Source organism: Monodelphis domestica, chromosome 5, assembly GCF_027887165.1.
Source record: "Monodelphis domestica isolate mMonDom1 chromosome 5, mMonDom1.pri, whole genome shotgun sequence".
Lineage (NCBI taxonomy): Eukaryota > Metazoa > Chordata > Mammalia > Didelphimorphia > Didelphidae > Monodelphis > Monodelphis domestica.
Genome location: NC_077231.1, coordinates 36673283 through 36694217, shown reverse-complemented (window position 1 = coordinate 36694217; position 20935 = coordinate 36673283). Strand labels below are relative to the sequence as shown.

The window sequence follows — 20935 nt, the reverse complement described above, 5'->3', positions numbered from 1 at the left end:
TTTTTAACCCTTACCTTCCATCTTGGAATCAATACTGTATATTGGCTCCAAGGCAGAAGAGTGGTAAGGGCTAGGCAATGGGGGTCAAGTGACTTGCCCAGGGTCACACAGCTGGGAAGTGTCTGAGGCCAGATTTGAACCTAGGACCTCCCATCTCTAGGCCTGACTCCCAATCCACTGAGCCACCCAGCTGCCCCCGTTTTCTCTACTTTTAATAAATCTCTACCTTTAAGATTCCAGCTTTAGATACTGTTTTCTGAGAAGCAATCATTTGGTAGTGATGACTTTTTTACTTATAAGGATCATTATGACAATCAGCCAATAATTTAACATGGTAACATGACTGTTAGATATAGAAAACAAAACACTGAAAAACTGAAAATAAGTATCTGAAAGATAACATTGTAACTGTGTAGGATATATGTGAGTGAGCTATAACATACAACAAATAAAAAAAGAACAATAGTAAAGAGTGTCATCAGGACGGGAAGGTCACATAGTGAGGGTGAGAAATAACAGATGAAGAACCTGACTATTCCACTGTTATTTTAACAACATGAGAGGAAAATTTAAAAGGATTTTAGTTTGTTAGGTGGGCTTTCCTTCTGTGACTAACTTATGGGGGTACGTTGACAAGACTTGCAGGACGAATAGACATCAATGCCTTGCAATCTCTATAATTGGAGGGAGTATCTAAGCTAATGCGATGGCAGTAGAAGCATTTGATTAGTAACTGTGGTCACACTTTTTTTGTATGTGGTTGTCTACTTCAGTGTCAGGCTCAGAGAGAAACAGGGACCACCAAACTCTGTGTGTGTGTGTGTACACACATGTATGTATATAAAACCTACTGGCTGCATATTGACTTAGAAAACTACATATTAACATTATGAGTGCTCTATTGGATATTTATTTAGTTAAATATTCCCCATTACATTTAAATCTGGTTCAGGCTGCACTCAGAAATGTTGCAAGGTAACTTGTGTTTGATAGCTCTGGTCTTCTTTATACGAAGTGTTAAAAGGTACTTAGAATATGCAGAATATATTTCTTTAATTAAAGTGTATGTTTCCTTATCCTTAAATTGGGATTGGCTAGGTAGGCTACCTCGGTGGAGCTCTAACAGACACAGATTTGTTTCTTTTGATGGGAGTTTCCCTTCATCTATTGCAAATAAAGCAATAAGGGTAACTCATAATATGCATGTTTTATTTTTACTTTATAAATAAAACCGATCAGGCAAATTAACATAGATTCATTGGCCTAAGGACTTAAGAGAAATTTAGATAGGCACAAAAAAGAGAAATCAGACTAGGACAAGAAAGAATTTAAATAAAAATAGAAAATCTATAGCATGGCATTATACAGTGTTTCTGTAGGCATATGAGCCTCATCATTAAATGCACTAAAACTCTGATGCTAGTGAACATAGTAAGAGCTAATAGAAATTTTGCCAGATGATTAAAAAAAATCTTGGGCATATTTCTTTCATTTACACACAAGGTAAATCTATATGCAGCCAGCTTTTCAGTATTAGTAGTATAGAGTATAGGATTCAACTGTCCAACTAAATTTAGTCATTTTGGGATGGTTGGGAAGATTATGGACATTTAAAGAATCTGTAGTTTGTTTTCAAACTACTGATAAAACCATCAGCAATTTTTTCACTTTGAGGGGGAAAGTGGTGACTAGTTGGGAAAAATTCTTAATTCAGTGTGAGTTGTCATGTTTAGGTTTCCATATTAAACTTTCAAGAAACTTATGGACCTCTCACCATCACTTCTTTCTGCTTCTTTTCCAGGTTCTAATATTGAAAAATCTGTGAAAGACCTACAACGTTGTACAGTTTCTCTTGCACGGTATCGGGTGGTGGTTAAAGAAGAAATGGATGCCTCCATTAAGAAAATGAAGCAAGCCTTTGCTGAGCTTCAGAGTTGGTAAATTAAATTGTAGGATAGAGATGATACCTAAGGGGGAAAAGCTCAAATGTTCATTTGGGCTCCTGTTATACTACTTCACAGTGGAAATACTGCTTTGAGAGTTAGATGTGGTCTAAAGACCATGTCTAAGTGTGAACATGAGTTAGAAAGGAATGTTGGGGAGTGGTTGTAAAATAGGGCATGTGTGGTTCTGAGACTTGGACTGTTTGTTTTTTTTCTTTTTAAACCCTTACCTTCCATCTGGGAATCTGCTTAGTATCAGTTTCAAGGCAGAAGAGTGATAAGGGCTAGGCAATGGAACTTGCCCCAGGTCACACAGCTAGGAAGTGTCTGAGGCCACATTTGAACCCAGGACCTCCTGTCTCCAGGCCTGGCTGAGCCACCTAGCTGCTCCCTTGGAATGTTATTTTTATGGGAATTCTCTAAATCAGACATTAACAACCTTTGTTGTTTTGAAATTTTTCCTCTTTTTTTCTTAAATGCTATTGATGCTTTTTTTCCTATTTGTACCACAATGGATTCCTAATATGTACATGTATGTAAGTGAACAACCCACCATTCAACAAATGAACCAACAAGTAATATATGCCAAACACTGCACCCTTCATCTACTGTCACCGTACCTCAGGGGCAGTGCATGTTTCATTAACTTTTCCCAAGGACCAATTCTGTATTTAGTTTCCCATTAGTGTTGTTTTCATTTGCATTATTGTACCCATTATGTGTACTGCTCTGAGTCTACCATCAGTTCAACAAGCATTCCCATTTAAAAATAATTCCTCATGTTCCATTGCTACTTTTTGTTTGTTTTAAACAAGTTTTTATTCTGTCTTTTAAATCACCATAGTATCCCAAATATCTGTTGCCCTCCGCCTCTCAGAGAGCCTTTCTGAATAACAAACCATATTTTTTAAAATTAGAGAGAGGGAAATAAATCAGCCCATTAATCATTACATTGAAAAAGTCCAAAACTATATGCAATATATAACGCCTGCCCACCTCCACTCAAGACTAGGTTGGGCGTGTCTTTTCATCTTTTCTCTCAGGTCATTTTTGATGTTTATAATTTTGTCAAATTTACTTTCAATTTTTTTAGTGTATAGTTCTTTCCATTTACATTTCAATAGTCACTGTTGATATTGTTTATTTTCACTTTGTTTTACTCTGTATCCATTCATGTGGATCTTTGTACTTCTCTGTAGTTATCATATCATTTCTTATGACACAGTGATGTTCCATTACACTTATGTACCACAGTTTGTTTAGCTATTCCCCAGCTGATGAGCATTCTAATTTGTTTACAATTCTTAGCTATCATAAAATGTACTGCTTTAAATATTTTGGAGTCTATGAAGACTTCCTTCTTATCATTAACTTCCTTGGAGTAGAACCCCAGTAATGGATTCTCTGGTTCAAAGGGTATGAACATTTTATTTGCATAATTCTAATTTCTTTCCAAAATGCTTGTATCATTTCATAGCTTCACCAAAAATGTAAGTGTGCTGGTTATTTCATAATCCCTCCAACATTGACTTGCCACTTTTTGTCAAATTTGCCAATTAGAAACCTCAGTTGTTTTATTTTGTATTTATTAGTAGTGATTTGAAGCATTCTTTTATGAGATTGTGAATACTTTAGAATTCTTCTTTTGAGAATTGTTTGTTCATATTCTTTGACCACTTATCTATGTGGGAAATGGTGATTAGTCTTATTTGTATTTAATTGTTGATATATCTTGGACACCAAAATTTGATATGAAGATTTTTTTTTATCATGTAACCACTTCTCTTTTATCCTACATGCATTATTTTTGACTGTACAGGAACTTTTCAGTTCCAGGTAATCAAAGTTCTCTGTTATTTGCTTTGTCTCTTTTTTGGTTAGGAATATATCTCTTAGCCATAGCTGTGAGAAGCATATGGTCTTTTTTCTCTTCTAACTTTTTAATGGTATGATCTTTTACATGAAAGTGGCCTATTCTTAGAATGTATTGAGGAATATGATTTAAGCCTAATTTCTATGGTAATTGGGAAATGATTAACAAAATAAATAGAAATGTGGATATTACATTTCAATCTGATTTGGACCTTAATTGGGAGTCATCTAGTATCTGGCTGATGTTACTATTTTAAGCTCTTGGGAATGGTGCCATTTTTTGTATTAGTTTAATTGCTATAATGTAGGCCTTGTTTATAAGTTAGCATTACCGTCCACATATTCAGAAAACTTTAGAATGAATCGTTTCCCAAAAGTTTTCTCTTTTATCTCATATGTACACTGGCATATTTATGGACTTTTAAATATAAAATAAATAAAAGAATAAACTGGAAGCCAAAGGGGCTCCCATTGATTAGAAAATGGCTAAACAAATTGCCATGTATAAAAGTCATGGAATACTACTGAGCTATGAGAAACAGTGACTACGAATGATTAAGAGAAACACTGAAAGACTTTATGGAGTGATACAGAATTAAATAAGCAGAACCAGGAAGCACTATTTATGGTGACTACATTAATGTAAGCAAAAAGAATATAATGATGAGGCTGGAGGCTGTATAATTAGAATGACCCAAGAAGAGATGAGAAAATGCATCTCATTCTTTTCATTTGAGGGATAGGGCATTGTGAATTTAAAATGTTGCATATGCTTCAGACAAGCTTAGTGATATAGGTGGTTTTGCTTAAACTTTATTTTCTTTGTTATAAGGGAAGGAGTCGTAAAAGGAAGAACATGTCTGAAAATGACCATTATTTTTTTTTAAAAGTCATCAGTAACACTTTTTAAAATATTTTCTTTAAAAAAGAAGACAATTTTTGGAGAAACATAAATTTACCCCAGTGAATATAATTTTCCCCAAAACATACAAAGGAAGTGGAGCATGACCTTTTTTTTTTCCTGCCATAGTGTCCTATGCATTTTACAGCCCCAGGGTTGGTTTTACAGATTCCATAGCTGTCATGTGAGAATTGTATCTAAGCTACTAGAAAAATGGACCTGTGTTACTATTTCTCCTTGCATTAGCCAAGCTGATAAAATCCGTTTAGTTTTCCCCCCCTTAAGTCCCCCTACCTTTTTTTCATAGAAAATATCTTCAAATACTTGAAAACTTTGCTATTTTAAGTATTTTTTCTTTAGGAGTTATCACTAATGCCCTTTGGTCAGGATTATCACGTCAGACCTTGGCATTACTTTTGGAAAAGGTTAAAGATCTAAGTGTAGTTCAACAATATTTGCATTGAAAAGTTTGTAGGATACACAATTATAGGATTCAATTCCATTAAAAACCTTTATGAACCAGGAAGTATAGTTCTGTGAGGTAAGCTTATAAGTTCCTGATTATAGCTACCTTGATGCAGAGACAGGGGCACCTCCTTCATAAATACCACATGTAATGGTGTCCTGTTAGGGAACTTTATATTTAGGGTTGATTAGCAGGTATAATTAGCAGGTCAGTTTAAATTGAGAAAAGATATTAAATAAATACCCTTTCCTGCCCTGCATAGCTCTTTTGTATGGTTGAATATAGTTTAAACTGCCTTGTTTCAATGCCCTTTGTCTTTGTTACTTCAGGACATAATTGACAGGTAAATTAACTCCTTTTGGTATCAAACCAGAGTCAAGTTAATGTCACTTAGGGAGCCACCTCTACAGTGGTTTGTCTAAAAAGAAGGCAATGGGGGGGGCAGCTGGGTAGCTCAGTGGATTGAGAGTCAGACTTATAGACAGGAGGTCCTAGGTTCAAATCTGGCCTCAGGCACTTCTCAGATGTTGACCCTGGGCAAGTCACTTGACCCCCATTGCCTAGCCCATACTACTCTTCTGCCTTGGAACCAATACACAGTATTGATTCCGAGAAGGAAGGTAAGGGTTTTTTAAAAATAAAAAAAAAATTTTTTTAAGTAAAAAGAAGGCAATGGATTCCAGCAGAAGGACCCTCTGACAGGACATTGGGAAAACTGAACAACAAACTTGACTTTTCTTTAATGTCATATGAAAATTGACTTGTTACCTGCATGAGAGAAAAAAACACAAAGCCTTCTAGTTGTTCAAACGCCAAATTCACTAGGAAAATAATCATGTTCAGATTCAAGTCAACATTTAAAAAAATAAAGTCTGTTGTCTTTGTTCTATTTAAGTCATCAGCTAATTTAAGTCTCAGATTAGCTTAGAATTAGAGAAGAGCTAGGATTTTGAGGAAGGGGTGGAGAAATGGGAGGCTACACAGATAAAGGCTAAAAATCAAACTCATTTGTAGTCAGAACATAGGAGCTATGAGATTGTATTTCTACTTGCATCATGGACTTTCCATTGACCTTGGAAGAATTTTTACATTGTCAGAATTTCTTTTAGCTTCCTCTCTTAAAAGCAGCCTACTAGTAGCCTCTTTTGGTATTTTGAAGCCCTATCAAAGGCTCCAAAGATTTAAGCTTCTATTCCTGCTTTGTGGACCAAAGTATTTTTTGGAATATCTATAAACCACAAGAATGAGAGACTGATGTTATGTGTTATGTGTGACTGATAGGTGATACTTATCAAGCATGAAGTATTGTGTAAATTATCTAGTTTGAGAATGTAAATTCATCACCTTCTTTAATAAGTGCTTTCAAAGTAGTTGGAGTGCTTTGTTTTCTAATCTGATCTTTTATGAAGGAAAACTAGAGAGAAGGAAAAGACCAATAAACTCGAACAACATAAATGTATTGCATTATATACCATAAAACAGCATGTAGGAAACAGACTAAATTTAGTTAGATAAAAGGGACTTATTCATAAAATAAATGTATGTAGTTTCATTTCACCCTCAAAACAACCCTGATAAATCAACCAGGCTGATGTTACTGTCTATTTTGAAGGCAAACACGGAGCCTCACTTCTCTTAAGTGACTCACTACATGACTAGTTAAGATTCAGATTGAGGACTCCAAGCCAAGTCCTCTACTACCTAGTTATTTCTTATATACTTATAATGGCAACGGTGTGAGCAAGTGTTAAGTGCAAATAAGTTTTGGGGGTATCAACAATAAAACACAAGATTGCGGGGTATACTAGGATTTTTCAGGGAAAGTTTCTAGAACTGATTTTTTAAATGAATTTCAAAAGAAGTATGGAATTTAGATTTGCCTAGGGTAGGGGGATAGAGAATCCAAATGAAAGAAAAGCACACAACAATATACTTTAACAGAAGAAAAACAAGAAAGTCGTTATATGGTAAAGAAATAATCTTTCTGGACAGAAGCTTTGTGTGGTAAAACAGAGAAAGGGAAAGGGAAACATGGCTTTGTATGCCAAACTCATTAGAGCCATAGTCTCTTAAAGTTGCTCCAAATCTATAATCTTGTGTTTTTGTTTTTTCTAAACCTCTGCAGTTGCCTACTTTGTATGTGCATACGTAAATATTCCTAAACACTGGACTTGGAATGTGTACTTATCTACAAGAACTGACTTAATGACTTTACAAGATGAATGCTGTACTGAGACTGTGGAATCATAATGAGCATATCAGTGTCTTTTTTTTCTTTTCTTATCTTTTTATCTCTCTTTTGTTTCTGCTCTCCATTTTTTCCTTCCTCACATATCTTTCCCTTTTTTAGAACTTTATAGATTGGGATCATAACCATTTCATAGAAGTAACTCATAAATTGAAATGCTGGCAATTCTAACCCCAGAAATCATAATTTCAGAGTGTGGTCAGCTACTTGTCATAAGGTCTTCACAATTTTGCCTATAGCTTCCCCATCTAGAAAATTGAAGAATATAGTTTCATAAAACGGATGACCACTTGGAAGCTATGCTTTCTTAGGTAAATTACAAAAGAGGTGGCTATTACTTATTCTCTTCATGTAACCAGTGTAGAATTTCTTAATTCTGTGATTCATGTGCCTATGATTGTTGAAGAAGAACAAAGAGCAGGACAACTTTATTTAGTCCTTCCAGAAATGATGCCACTGTAAATATTTTTGTTAAGCAGACTTCTTTTTGTTTTATGCCTTGTTTGATATCAATAATTAAAAGATGATTGAACTAGTAAAAACAAAAAAAGAAATGATGCCACTGGATCCTTAGAAGCCATTCCGAGAGTATTCAAACCTGGAATTAAGAAGACATGTATCTACATGTACAGCAAAAGCTTTGTATGCAGAGATTCTCCAAAATATTCATAGCACTGGATATCAGATCAGTTATCCAATTTTCTCATTAGGAGATGGATCCTCATTATCTTTTCCTCTGGGTTCCTCCCCATTTCCTGCTTTCCTTATTACAGTAGAGGGTTGCACCACCCTCTGGCTTAACATCTGGGATTTCTCAGCTCCACTCTTTATCTTTCACTCACATATCCAGCCTGTTGCCAAGGTCTGTCAGTTTCACCTTTCCATTTGCTCCCTTCTCTTTTTTGACACCGCCACCACCCTAATGCAAGCCTTCATCTCCTCATGCCTGATCTGTTGCCATAGTATGCTGGTGGCAGCTTACAGTGAGATATTCTTAATGGGGATTTTAAAATAGTGAAAAGCAGCATAAGAGACTCTCCTCTTTCTCAGTATGAGAGGTGGGGAAGGAGGTAAAAATATTTTTGGGCCTTCTTTAAAAAAAAAAAGTTAATCTAAATATTCAGTTTCTCTAAGAAACTTTTCCTGATTCTACCATATAGCAACAGATCTTGTTTTTAGTGTCAAATTCCCACAAGACTGCCTCAAGTCTCTCTCTGTGCTAATTCATCCTCCATTCAGCCATCAGAATGATTTTCCCGAAGCAAGTCCATTTGTGTCACCCTTACACTCAGTAAACTCCAGGGGTTCCCTGTCACCTCCAGGATGAAATACAAAATGGTCTGTTTGGTGTTCAAAGCCCTTATAAACTAGCTCCTTCCTATCTTTCCAATCTTCTTACATTACTTCCTGCTATTTAATCTTCTATGCAGTGACACTGGCCTTCTTTTTTGACCCATAAATAAGATGCCCCTCTGGGCTCCAGACATTTTTTCTGACTGTCCCTTATCCTTAGAATGCTCTTCTTCCTCTTCAACTATTGACTTCCTGGCTTCTTTTTAAGTCTCAACTAAAATTCCATCTTTTACAGGAAGCCTTTCCTAACCCCTTTTAATTCTAATGCCTTCCTTCTATTGATTATTTCTTATTTGTTCTGTATATAGGCTTACTTTGTATATATTTGTTTTCATGTTTTCTTTCCCATTAGGTTGTAAGCTCCTTAAGGACGGTGACTGTCTTTTGCCCTTTTTTTTTTTTGGTATCTCCAGCACTTAGCACATATATTTGGCACATAGTGGGTACTTAATAAATTTCAATTGATGTAATTGTTTACCTTTTTTTTTAAGTCCATTTGGATATGGTTTCTTTGTTAGTTGGATCTTGGAGGAAAAATTACTCCTAAGGACAAAATGATGTTTTCATTATCTGTCCTTAGGTTTCTAATTTAATTGACTAATGGAAATTCGTCTTAAATGGGTGTTAGGTTTACAACAAATATAATCAAATACAAATATTTTCAAAGAAATTCCATCAAATGGTTTCACCATCTTTCCTGAAATAATTAACTATGGGATTACCATCATTGTTTCCATTATTCTCTTGTTTTCTAAAGCAAGAACCTTGAACAAATAGGAATTGACTATCTTTGGCACCAAAGTTTTAATAAATCTGGAATCAGAAAACTATTAATCCTTCAACTGGTGGCCAGAGTTTTGAGTAGTGGCCACAAGTCTGAACAGTTAAGCCATTGAAGGAATTTTAAAGAAGGTGAGTAAATATTAAGATGTTAAAAAAATTTTTTTTAAACTACAGAGGAAAGGGAAGCCAATTATGTATCAATTGTTTAGCTAATCACGGAGGATACAAAGATAATAGTGAAACTATGTCTGTTCTTCTGTCAGGAAAGCCAGTTTAATTAGACTATGATGTGCATGAAGGGGAGATTATAATGTGTTATAAGGCTAGGACCAAGTTTTGAAGGCCTTTAAACATAGGCATATCGTAAAGATCATAAAGACCATTGGAGTTTGAGTAGGGAAGTGAAATGATCTGAATGATCACTTTAGAAAAATGTGCTTTATAAAAATCTCTTTTGCAGCTGTGTGGTGGCTTGGAGTAATGCAACACCTGAGCCTAGCAGACCAATTAGGAATCTTTTGCAGTTGTTCAGATTAGAGACACTAAAGGCTTGAACTATTGAATTGATTTTGTGAGTAGAAAGGGACAAGAGATTGGAGTTAGAAATGGCAAGATTTGGCAGCTGATTGAAATATGTGGAGTGAGGAAGAGTGAAGAGTCCAGGATAAGAGAGACTGTGAACTTGAGTGACTGGAAGGATGATGGTGACCATAATAGAAATGAGGTAAGTTAGAAAAAGGATGAGCCATGGGAAAGAAACAGTTTCATTTTTAGACACACTGAGTTTGAAATACCTGTGAGACATTCCATTTGGAATATTCAGTGGACATTTAGCAGTGTCTTTTACCTGGCACTCTCCAATGCCAAGATTGCTTTCTTTCTATCTCCTCTTGGCTCTCATTTTCTGAAAGAGGCCTATTTGGGTCTTCCTCACTCCTGGTGCTTTCTCTCTTAAGATTTCCTCCCTTTTACCCTGTATATATTCTATACATAATTGTAACTCCATTGAAACGTGAACTTCTTGAAATAGGGAGTGTGTTTTTGCCTTTTGTTTGTGCCTTTGGCCCTAACACAGTGTCTGACACACATTAAGCACTTAATAAATATTTGGTGATTCTCTCCTTTACCTTTATTGAAAATATCCTGTGATACTCTGCATTTCAGCTTTCATCCTGGAGATGACAGTAAGTCAAGAAGCTCACTTGTTTGTTGATGTCCTCTAACAAATATTTTACAAGTTTTATCTGAGAGGCAAAATTTGTCTTCTGGTAGGAACAGTATCTGCAATGTGATTCATTAAGGGGAATAGGAGCATCAGACTGGCACCTTGGCTGCTATTGGTTAGATCTCCTAGATTATGACACAGTTCGTTGTAATTCTTTAGTGTAAATGGATGGTCTTAAGAATTCTTATATCATTTTGCAAAGTGTCACTAACCTCAAAGTAGTCAGGTTTATGCCTTTTTCTCCAGTTTGGAGTAGAGTTTAAAAAATCACATGCTTTATAACAAGGGTTTATTTTTTGCTTTGGGATGGGTTGTTTTTTTTTTACATTTATTGATAATCTGGTATCTTACACACACACACAAAAAAGAGAGACTTTAGCTCCTTGATGGCAGAGACATTCCCTTAATCTCTTTTCTATTTCTTATATTCACTCAGATAATTTTTGATAAATAAGCTCCTTCAGTTTTTTCTATGTTAGGAAAGTTTTAAATATGGACCCAAAAAAACAGACCAAGTTTGTTAACCAACTTGGCTAGATATTGCAAAATTGATCATATGATCATAAGTTTATTGCTAAAAGATAATAATAATAATAAAAGATAATGAAACTCTGGGCCAGAGTTGTTAAGCAACTAACCCATGGTCATAGCTAGTAAATGGCTAAGGTAGGATTGAACAAATATCATAGAGCAGAGCTTCCATTCAGTTATGAATTGGCAACCCATGAAACAAAGAAACATACAAAATGGAAGTCAGTCTGGTTTTCTTCCTCTTCTGAAGTGCTGGTGTCATACTGATAGAAAAAGGAGCAGAAAATGCTAAGAATCACAGTTTTTAGATGATTTATAAATTTCATATTATATACATACATATAACACTTGTTATATGTTAGATCTTTATCTAATGACCAGTGAATAAACAAACTACTAAAGATCTGAATAACATGTCTTAAAGTTTCTCAAGAAAAAGACAACCAGTAAAAAGAAGGAAATAGTAGCTAAGCAGAAAAATTGGCTTACAAAGTAAGCCTGGAACAAGCCAAAAAATTATTTGTAAAGCTGATTATGTATTGATTTCTGAGGATGAACAGGTAAAAAAATCCTGCAAAGAACTTAACAAGACTCTTCCAAATTAAATTATACACTCTGATTTTTAGCAATTTCATTGTAAAGATAGGAAAAGGTATAAAGTAGGTGGGAAAGTGTGGTTCAGGAAGATGGAATGAGAGAAGTAAAAGACTTGTAGACTATCCCACATCATTCTATCACCATTTTATTTGAAAGAAGGATCCATAGGTGTTAGTCATGACAATCACCAAATAAAATCTTGCACAAAAATAGATATTTTAATGGACAGGAAAAGGCTAGTTATTGACAGGAAAGTTAACAGCTATCTCTGTATAGTGAACACCAACTTACCAGAATAAAGATTAGGATAACTAAAAAGCAAGAAAAAAGAACAGTGATAATTGGGAAATGATACAGCATATAATTTTAAAAATTAAATTCTTTAAAGAAGTAATTGACAATGAAAATGGACAATAGAAATGACAGTGACATTGATCATAATACTTTTTACAGTATTTTTATATAAATTTGTTGACAAAACTAGATCACCAAAGATCCCAGAAAGTGCCTCAGTCAGCAAACTTCTGACTTGCTCACCATAAATAGATGGCAACTGAAATAAGTTAATTGTTTGTGATAAAAGGTTTCGATCAGAGTTGAATAGGGTTTTAGCTGGTAACAGGTTACAGGCCCAGATGGTAGGCCTCACTTCCAGTAAGATGGTTTGAGATGCAATCTGACTGCTTCTTGATGATATAAAAAACAGTAATTTGGTTTATTTACCTTCTTTAACTCAGGAAGGGATGGAGGACCAGGGAAAAGGTGATCCTAATCTTTTTCCTCTAAATCTCCTCCCCCAGAATCTACAGACCCCTCACGGGGTCCTCTTCTTGATCTTGATGCTACCTCAATTCCACTCTCGGACTTTTAAAAAATCCCCCTATCTAACTTTTTGATCTAACTGGTCCTCCAGATCAATATTTGACAAGTTATAGTTCATCAGTAGCAGATAGAGTGAGGTAACTGAGGAATTCACCCTTTTGGGGCCTGAGCCAAAATGGCTTCGACCTCACTCTCACAGACAGGACTCTGGTAGGGATCTTCTTAGTTGCCACAAAATCCCTTATGGCACCGGATCTCAGGAACTCAATTGATGACTAGGAGGCTGGATCACAGAAAACAGGCACCACTGGCTTCCCCAGAAAGTCGGGTAACTTTCCTCTTGGTCAGACCAACGGCAGGAAGTGGTCCCTTCAAACTCCTTGAAGAGACAGGAACACTCCCCCCATTAACTTTCTGTGAGTTTCCTTTTAGATCTTCCTCACACACTGGAATCTCTCTCTTAGTTCCGTGCGTGTGCCAGGCCCTTGTCTGCAAAGTCTTACATTTTACATCTTACAAAGTCTTTCTTTTCTCTCTCTCCTACAACCAAAGGCAACACCTGTTTAGAACATAAACTTATTTGTAAAACCTTTAAAAGAAAGATATGATCGTATATAGAAAATATTGACTTATAAAGCAGAGAGAAGCAGTATAGGGTGAAACCAATTTAAAGAAAACTTGTCAATAAAGTTTATGAAGCAAGGTCATTCCAAGGGTATTGAAGAATGAAAAGAGAAATGGAAGAAAATGGTAAATATAGAAAAGACTACATAAATTATTTTCAATCCCAAGGAAAATGGAGCTATCACACTTTGATTTTTAATAGCACAATCCACAATCCTGGATATACCTATAGAGGAGATGGAAATGGTACTAAAGACAATAGGAACAGGAAAAGAAGATTATTTTAAACACTTGTATATACTATAAAGGACATCCATCCTGCAAAACACAGTTTTAAGAGAAATATGCCAAGTTTCTAAAGATATATAAAAAAGTGTAGAAAAAAATCTTGGACCTTCTTAATACCAAAAAAAAAAAAAGCAATTGAGGAAATAAAAACTACTGAACTATATGCTTACTTTTATCCCACAGAAAATCTTTAGAAAAGTCCTCTATATATGAATTGAAGGTATCCTTGATGAAGGTTTTAATAAGCAAGAAGTAAAGTTTTTTAAACCTGTACCTGTTATCTTAGAATTAATACTGTGTATTGGTTCCAAGTCAGAATAACAGTAAGGGTGAGACAATGGGAGTTAAATGACTTGCCTAGGGTCATACAACTGGAAAGTGTTTGAGGCCAAATTTGAACCCAGAACCTCCTGTCACTAGACCTGGTCCTCTATCCTTTGAGCCACTTCCTTGTAAGCAAATTTTTGGTAGTGATATTCAGCAATGGACTCCATCTTTACCGCTTTTCTGTTGACTAAAAAAATATAAAGGATATAAGATGAATGAATGAAATGAATGAAAGAAAAGGCACTTATTAAATACTTACTATGCAAAGAAAGGATTGTGCTAAATGCTGGAGATAGACTAGATAAAAGGCAGATCTTCTCAAGGAATCCAATATTCAGATGAGGAAGACAGTAGAAATAGGTCTCAGTAGCAAATCAGGTGGGAAAAGCACCCACGAACCTTATAGTACACTTCAGAAAAAACACTTTGGGGATTATGCAAGGGATAGGTTGGAATGGGAAGAGATTTCAAAGCAAGGAGACCAAATTACAGTGATTCAAATGAGAAGGGATGATATCCCAAATCTGATTTACTATGTTGGGTAAATGAGTCAGTTGAGGATGACAGCAGGGTTGTGAACCTGAGTAATCAGGATGGCCCTTGACAATAATAGGAAGTTGGGAAAAGAGTTGAGTTTGGGGAGCAAAGAGAATGAGTTCTTTTTTGAATGTGTTGCCTATGGGACATCCAATTTGAAATATCCAGTAAGCAATTGGTGATATATGGGACCAGCTCACACATGAAAATAAGACTGTATATATAGATCTGGGCATCACCTGTTTAAGGATAATCATTGATCCTATGTGAGCTAATCAGGTCACCAACTGAGAGTCTAGTGAGAAGAGAGCCCACAATTAGTAAACATGACATGGATGGTGATCCAGCAAAGGAGACAGAGAAGGTACAGCCTGACAGGCAGGAGGAAAGTCAGGGGAGGAGAGTGTCATGAAAACCTAGAGAGGAAAAAGTGGTCAATAGTGTCAAATGCTATAGAGAAGAATGAGGATTGAAAAGAGGCTGTTAGATCTAGGACAGTTCTGAAAGACTTATGACAAAGATTGCTATTCACCTCAGAGAAAAGAACTGTTGGAGTCGAAATACAGATCACTTTAGTTTATTTGAGCTTTTATTTGGAGGGTTTTATTTTACATGAGTATTTTCTTACAATAATGACTGATATGGAAGTAAGTTTTTCTTCATCATAATACATATATAATCTAGTCCAAATTGCTTACCATCTCTGGGAGGAGAGAAGAAAGAGAGGAAGGAAAACAATTTGTATTTCATAATTTCAGAAAGCATATTGAAAATTGCTATGCCATGTAATTGGGTGTGTGTGTGTGTGTGTGTGTGTGTGTGTGTGTGTGTGTGTGTGTGTGTGTAAAGAAAAATCATTCATAGCTTTGGAAAGAAGTTTCAAAGTTGAGTGATGAAATGGGAAGCTTGATTGCAGAGGGTTTGTTTAAATGAGCATGGAAAAATTCCTTCAAAATAATGGAGGCTACAAGTGTAGCCTTTTTCAAGGACTTTGAGAAGGGGAAGAAACATAGAACAATGACAAATATCTAGGTTAAAGAGGAGTTCCTTTGGATTGTGAGATCATCTTCTTTTCCAAATAACATCAAGCCCTAGGACATCTTTGAGCCTCCTGAAAGAGAACCATAACTACCTATGAGTTAGATGAGGAAAAACCAACTGAGTAAAGAATATCTGTTGTCCAGATTGACATTCATTTGGATAATCAACCTCATGGTTGCCAATATGTTAAAGACTTACAAGTAGGCAGTGAATTGGCACCAGGGTTGATCAGGAAGATAACATGGCATATTTCCTTTAGGAAACTGTAAAGTTCTTTTAATAACTCCAAATTTCCTTCATAAACAAAGGCTTAAATTTTTAATATTGAATTTCTGTTAATGTTGCTATATGAAAGCAAGACACAAATACAACAGTCTCTGAAAAATTCTAAAAGAATTTATCAAAGAGGCCAGTGCAAAAGCAGTCAGTAGACGTGGGCAGCCTATAAAATGTGACCAGTAGCAACCAAATATTCTAGAAAGCAATTTGGAATTAATCTAAGAAAGTGACTAAAGACGTTTCACTACTGGGGTATACCCTAAAGAAGTTAGAGATTAAAAGAAAAATCCATAGTTAACAAAATGTGAATAGCAACAGTTTTGTAATAGCAATAAGCTAGAAACAAAGTAGATGTTAGGGAATTATTCAACTAAATGTGGTACGTGCATGTTGTGGAATATTACTATGCTATAAGAAACAATGTATTTAATGAATACAAAGAGGCCTGGAAAGACTTACAAAGCCAATGTTCTGACTTGTAAAGGAAGCGTACTAAAAAAAAAGTATTGTCTGTAAACAGAAAAAAAACTATTGGTTTCCCTCATGGTTCTCTGAAAAATTAGAGTATTGCAAATGAAAATCCTTGCGTAATTTGAATCTGTTGCCCTAGAAACTACAGTTCCCAGCACCCCACTCTCTTCATGTTCCATGCTGACATAGAGAGGATATAAATTTGGTGTAGCCCTGCCTCTCACTCTCTTCTCTTCCTGTCCTGGTTATGGTGGAGCAGGCTTTTTTTTTTTTTAGTCAATTTAGAACATTATTCCTTGGTTACAAGAATCACATTATTTCCCTCCTCCCCTCCTCCCACCTTTCCTGCAGCCGACGTGCAATCCACTGGGTATTGCATGTGTCCTTGATCAGAATCCATTTCCATGTTGTTGGTATTTGCACAAGGATGTTCATTCACAGTCTACATCCCCAGCCATATCCCCTTGACCCATGTATTCAAGCAGTTGTTTTTCTTCTGTCTTTCTACTCTCACAGTTTTTCCTCTGAATGTGGATAGTGTTCTTTCTCATAGATCCCTGCAGATTGTTCAGGATACTGCATTGCCACTAATGGAGAAGTCCATTATATTCGATTGTACCACAGTGTATTAGTCTCTGTGTACAATGTTCTCCTGGTTCTGCTCCTCTCGCTCTGCATCACTTCCTGGAGGTCGTTCCAGTCTCCATGGAATTCCTCCACTTTATTATTCCTTTGAGCACAATCGTATTCCATCACCAACATATGCCACAATTTGTTCAGCCATTCCCCAATCGAAGGACATCCCCTCATTTTCCGATTTTTTGCCACCACAAAGAGCACAGTGGAGCAGGCTTTTTAAACAGGCAAGGAGAACTTAGTCGTGTGGTCTCACTTTTGTTAAATAGGTGGGTTTTTTTTAACTTCTATTTCCTTTTTATTCCTTCTACTTCAAGTGATTATTAATAAACTTTATAAAAATTAGTATTTGGAGTATTGGACATTAATTTAAATCCTGTATTTTGGATAGAGAATCTCTGGTGGGTCCATTCAAGTGCATGGAACTCCCTAAGTATATCTAAGATGAAATGCCCACAGAGTAACACTTCCTCTGAGCTATCCATACAACTCACACCTGCAGGTTGGCTTCCTTGAAGGGAGTGGGAGTACAGATAACTACCATAAGGTTCTCCGTGTATCTGTGATTCTAAAACTACAGCTGGGTGGCACAGGGGGATAGAGAGCCAAGCCTAGAGATGGAAGGTCCTGATTCATGTCTGGTCTCAGACACGTTCTAGCTATGTTAACCTGGGCAAGTCACTTAATCCCTACTATTGCTCTTCTGCTTTAGAACCAAAACACATTTATAACAAAATATGCCCCCTGTGGTGCATCTTTCTACAACTACACACAGTGTCGGTAAGAAGAGGGGCCACATGTAGAGTAGTCTGGTAGAGGCTCAGGCAACTCAGATAGTCCTGTATTGTAAGCTCCTAATTTCCTTTCTTTACTTATGTTCTCAAGCTACTCCCAGCTTACACATCTGGGCTTCATAAGTCGATTTCTTTCTATACCTCTCTTCAGCTCATGCTGTTTCTCCTGAATTGCACTCTAGGCACTGTTTTGCTTTAAAAGATCACCAGTGGCATGGTTAAACCTTTAGGTAGTAAGGGCTAGGTGCCCTTTAATTCCATCAAATTTGATCAAAAAACTTCTTCACAGCTGGCAAAGAATATTGACTTCATTGAAAATCTAAACACCTCCCTTTCTTGATTATTTTCCCTTTATATGCTGCAATTTCATCCGGTGGGTATCAAGACAGCTCTTTGAAATGTTTTTCATGAAAGCAACACAGTAGATATTTTGATTCCTGATTTTTAAGGGCCAAAATGCCTTTCACCAAATCCTTTGGTTTGATGAAACTGTTAGTGTTTCACAAATACAGACCCTAATTTGGGTTGAATTTTCCATGCCCCAACATGGTATTGTCTGCTAAGATTTTATTTAGTAGCAAAACTGTCACATTTCTTCACTAAAATATAAGATGAAAAATGTGTGAGGTGCATGTTGAATTTCCACAAGGACTTTGCATTTGAGTGTAGTTTTAAGATGTTTTGAAGTTTTCTACTGCCATCTTCTGGTAACAGTGACTTAAGGATAGGATGGGACTTCAGAATGTCTTCTGCTACGTCAGTACTTCAAACAATTTCATTAGTTCATTTTTTAAAAATCTTTTTAAAATGTCTCCTTTCCCAAAGGGGGAAGGCCAAATCTTTAATATAGTCTATTTAGCATTAAATATATGTAAGTATACCAAATCATTAAAGTTGTGTTTCCTCACTGTTGCCCATTCATTGAGAGCAAGGGATAAAAAAAAAAAAGAAAAAATTAATTTGAAAAATGAAAAGTTTGATAAGAATATATCTGAAAAGGGGATTTGGATTTCAGGAGCATAGCCTTAAATATGCAGATGACAGATTCCTCACCAGACATGGAGTACATCTAACAAAGACTGGTAAAATATATTTGTCAATTGTAGGGACTTTTAAAAGGTTGTCGGGGAGAAATGACTGTCTCTTCATATTTCCAAGCTTGATACATAGTAGAAAGAATAGGAATTGAAATATCTAGAAGTTCACAGAAGCCAAAAATCCAATAAAAGAGCCAGTAGTAAAACTCTAGCCTCAACTGTTGAAACACAAATACTCGATGTTTAGGCAACAAACAAAAGATATTACAGCTTCTGATGCAATCAGATAAATTTGACTTCATAGGTATTATGGACTCTTAATGGAATGAAATCCATGACAGGACCATGGCTCTGGACAGATACACCTTATTTAAAAGTTTACACACACAAACACAAGAGGGACAAACTATATTAACACTCCATTAAGGAAATCATGTCAAAAGTCTCAGGAATAAGAAATAAAAAGAGTGAGGGAGAGCTTTGGGTAAAGGTCAGTGGAGGAAGAAATATAATTTGTTTTGTTAGCATAGACTAAAGACTAGTTGCACAGAAAGAAAAAAAATGGTCATTTAGCAAACATCCAAACAGAGGAACCATATTTTTGTGAATCTCAGTTACCTAGACATCTGTTAGAGTCTCCTTACTCTCTGTCTCTGGCTGATAATTTCTTGACTTGTCTTAATGATAATTTCATCCTTCAAAAGGTAGAGGAACCCGTAAGGGGGAAATTCTGATTCTCAATAAAAGAAAATAATTTGTTGCTGTGGTGGAAGTTATGGGAACCTAAATGGGGAAGTGGCCACTCTCTCCTAGAGCTTGTCATAGGAAAGGAAAGAAATTTTTTATGTAGTCTGGCATGCACTGTAGATTTCAGAGAGTCCAGGGGGAAAGGCAAGCAGGATTCCATAGAGTAAAATGCTTAAGAAGAAAGTAAACTCAGGAGAATGGGAGATTTTCAAGAATGAAATTCCAAACAACACAAAGGGAAATAATTCCAATGAGGGGGGGGAAATGGGGTTTTTCTGAAGAAATCTATATGGACCCAGGAAATGTGACAACACACTTAGAATTTTGTTTTTTTTAAAGGAATGTACAGAGGCTGTGACATGGGCCTATAAAACTATTGGTAGGAATGCTAAAGTTTGGAATGAGCAGAGGCTGGTGAGGGACACTAAGAAGAGCTAAAAGAGTTTGTTTCATTTTTAGTATTGGGAGAGTAAGTACAATCTAGTGGATAAAAAGGAGGTTTCCATATTTCTTTTGTGTGTGGATTACCAAATCCTGTGAGATCTATCAGCTTTTGGCAAAATCAGATAAAAACAGCATACTATTTTCTCTAATCAAACCTTTTCCTCTGTTCTTTCATTTCTTAGCCTAATGGACCGGGAAGTGGCATTGCTAGCTGAAATGGACAAAGTAAAAGCTGAAGCAAGTAAGTAATTTTAAATTAATACTTTCAAAAACTACTACTGATAAGTAGACGTTACATTCTTAGCGTACAAAAGTTAAATAAGATTTCACATTGAGGTTTTATATAGTTTAGTGGATCTTTAATCTCATTGGAGAAGGATGCTCCTTCCAAAAGTGTAAGTTACAAACCATCCCCATCTCAACCCAGACAGCTCATGTCCATGCCCTTCCATAAAGCCTGAACAGGGGCAGGAAGTTACTTAGGATCTGCCCTGCAATTGACTTTTCTTTCATGTTTTCTCCCCCAATTTGAGTATGAGTGCCTTGGGAGCAAGGACCATCTTGCTTTTTCTGTTTGCGTTTCCAACATATAGTGCTTGGCACATAGGAAGAAATTAGTAAGTGCTTTTTCTTTTTCTCATTCACCTAGCTTGCTAATGGTCTTCCTGTAGATCACTTACGTGAGTACCAGTCAGACACACAGGCTGTCCATCTGCTATATCTCTCTTATAAAATTCACTCTCAGGTATTGAGTGAAATTCCTTTAAATTTAGTTCTGAGCAAAATTTAGGAGGAAATTTTAGTCTGTATTCATATTTACTTAGTATCAGGTTTGAAGACAAAGAATTAAAACCTCTACCATCAAAGGCCTTTCAGAAGGGCTAGTAGGGACATTGGATCCTTCGGTACCAGTGTTTCAGTTTAGATGCATGCTAAGCTTTTGATTATTGTATATTGTATTGCAAAGAA

General features: G+C 36.0%; 1 protein-coding gene across 7 annotated transcripts in view; it reads left to right on the top strand.

Annotated features, from left to right (window-relative positions):
* The window catches only part of SPATS2 (spermatogenesis associated serine rich 2), a 173469-nt gene that overhangs the window by 140865 nt on the left and 11669 nt on the right, over positions 1-20935 (top strand). For all 7 annotated transcript variants that reach the window (XM_056798316.1, XM_056798319.1, XM_056798313.1 and 4 more), the window contains 2 exons: positions 1802-1937; positions 20149-20207. In XM_056798316.1, the coding sequence (XP_056654294.1) occupies positions 1802-1937; positions 20149-20207 (195 nt within the window). The remainder of the gene's footprint in view (positions 1-1801; positions 1938-20148; positions 20208-20935) is intronic.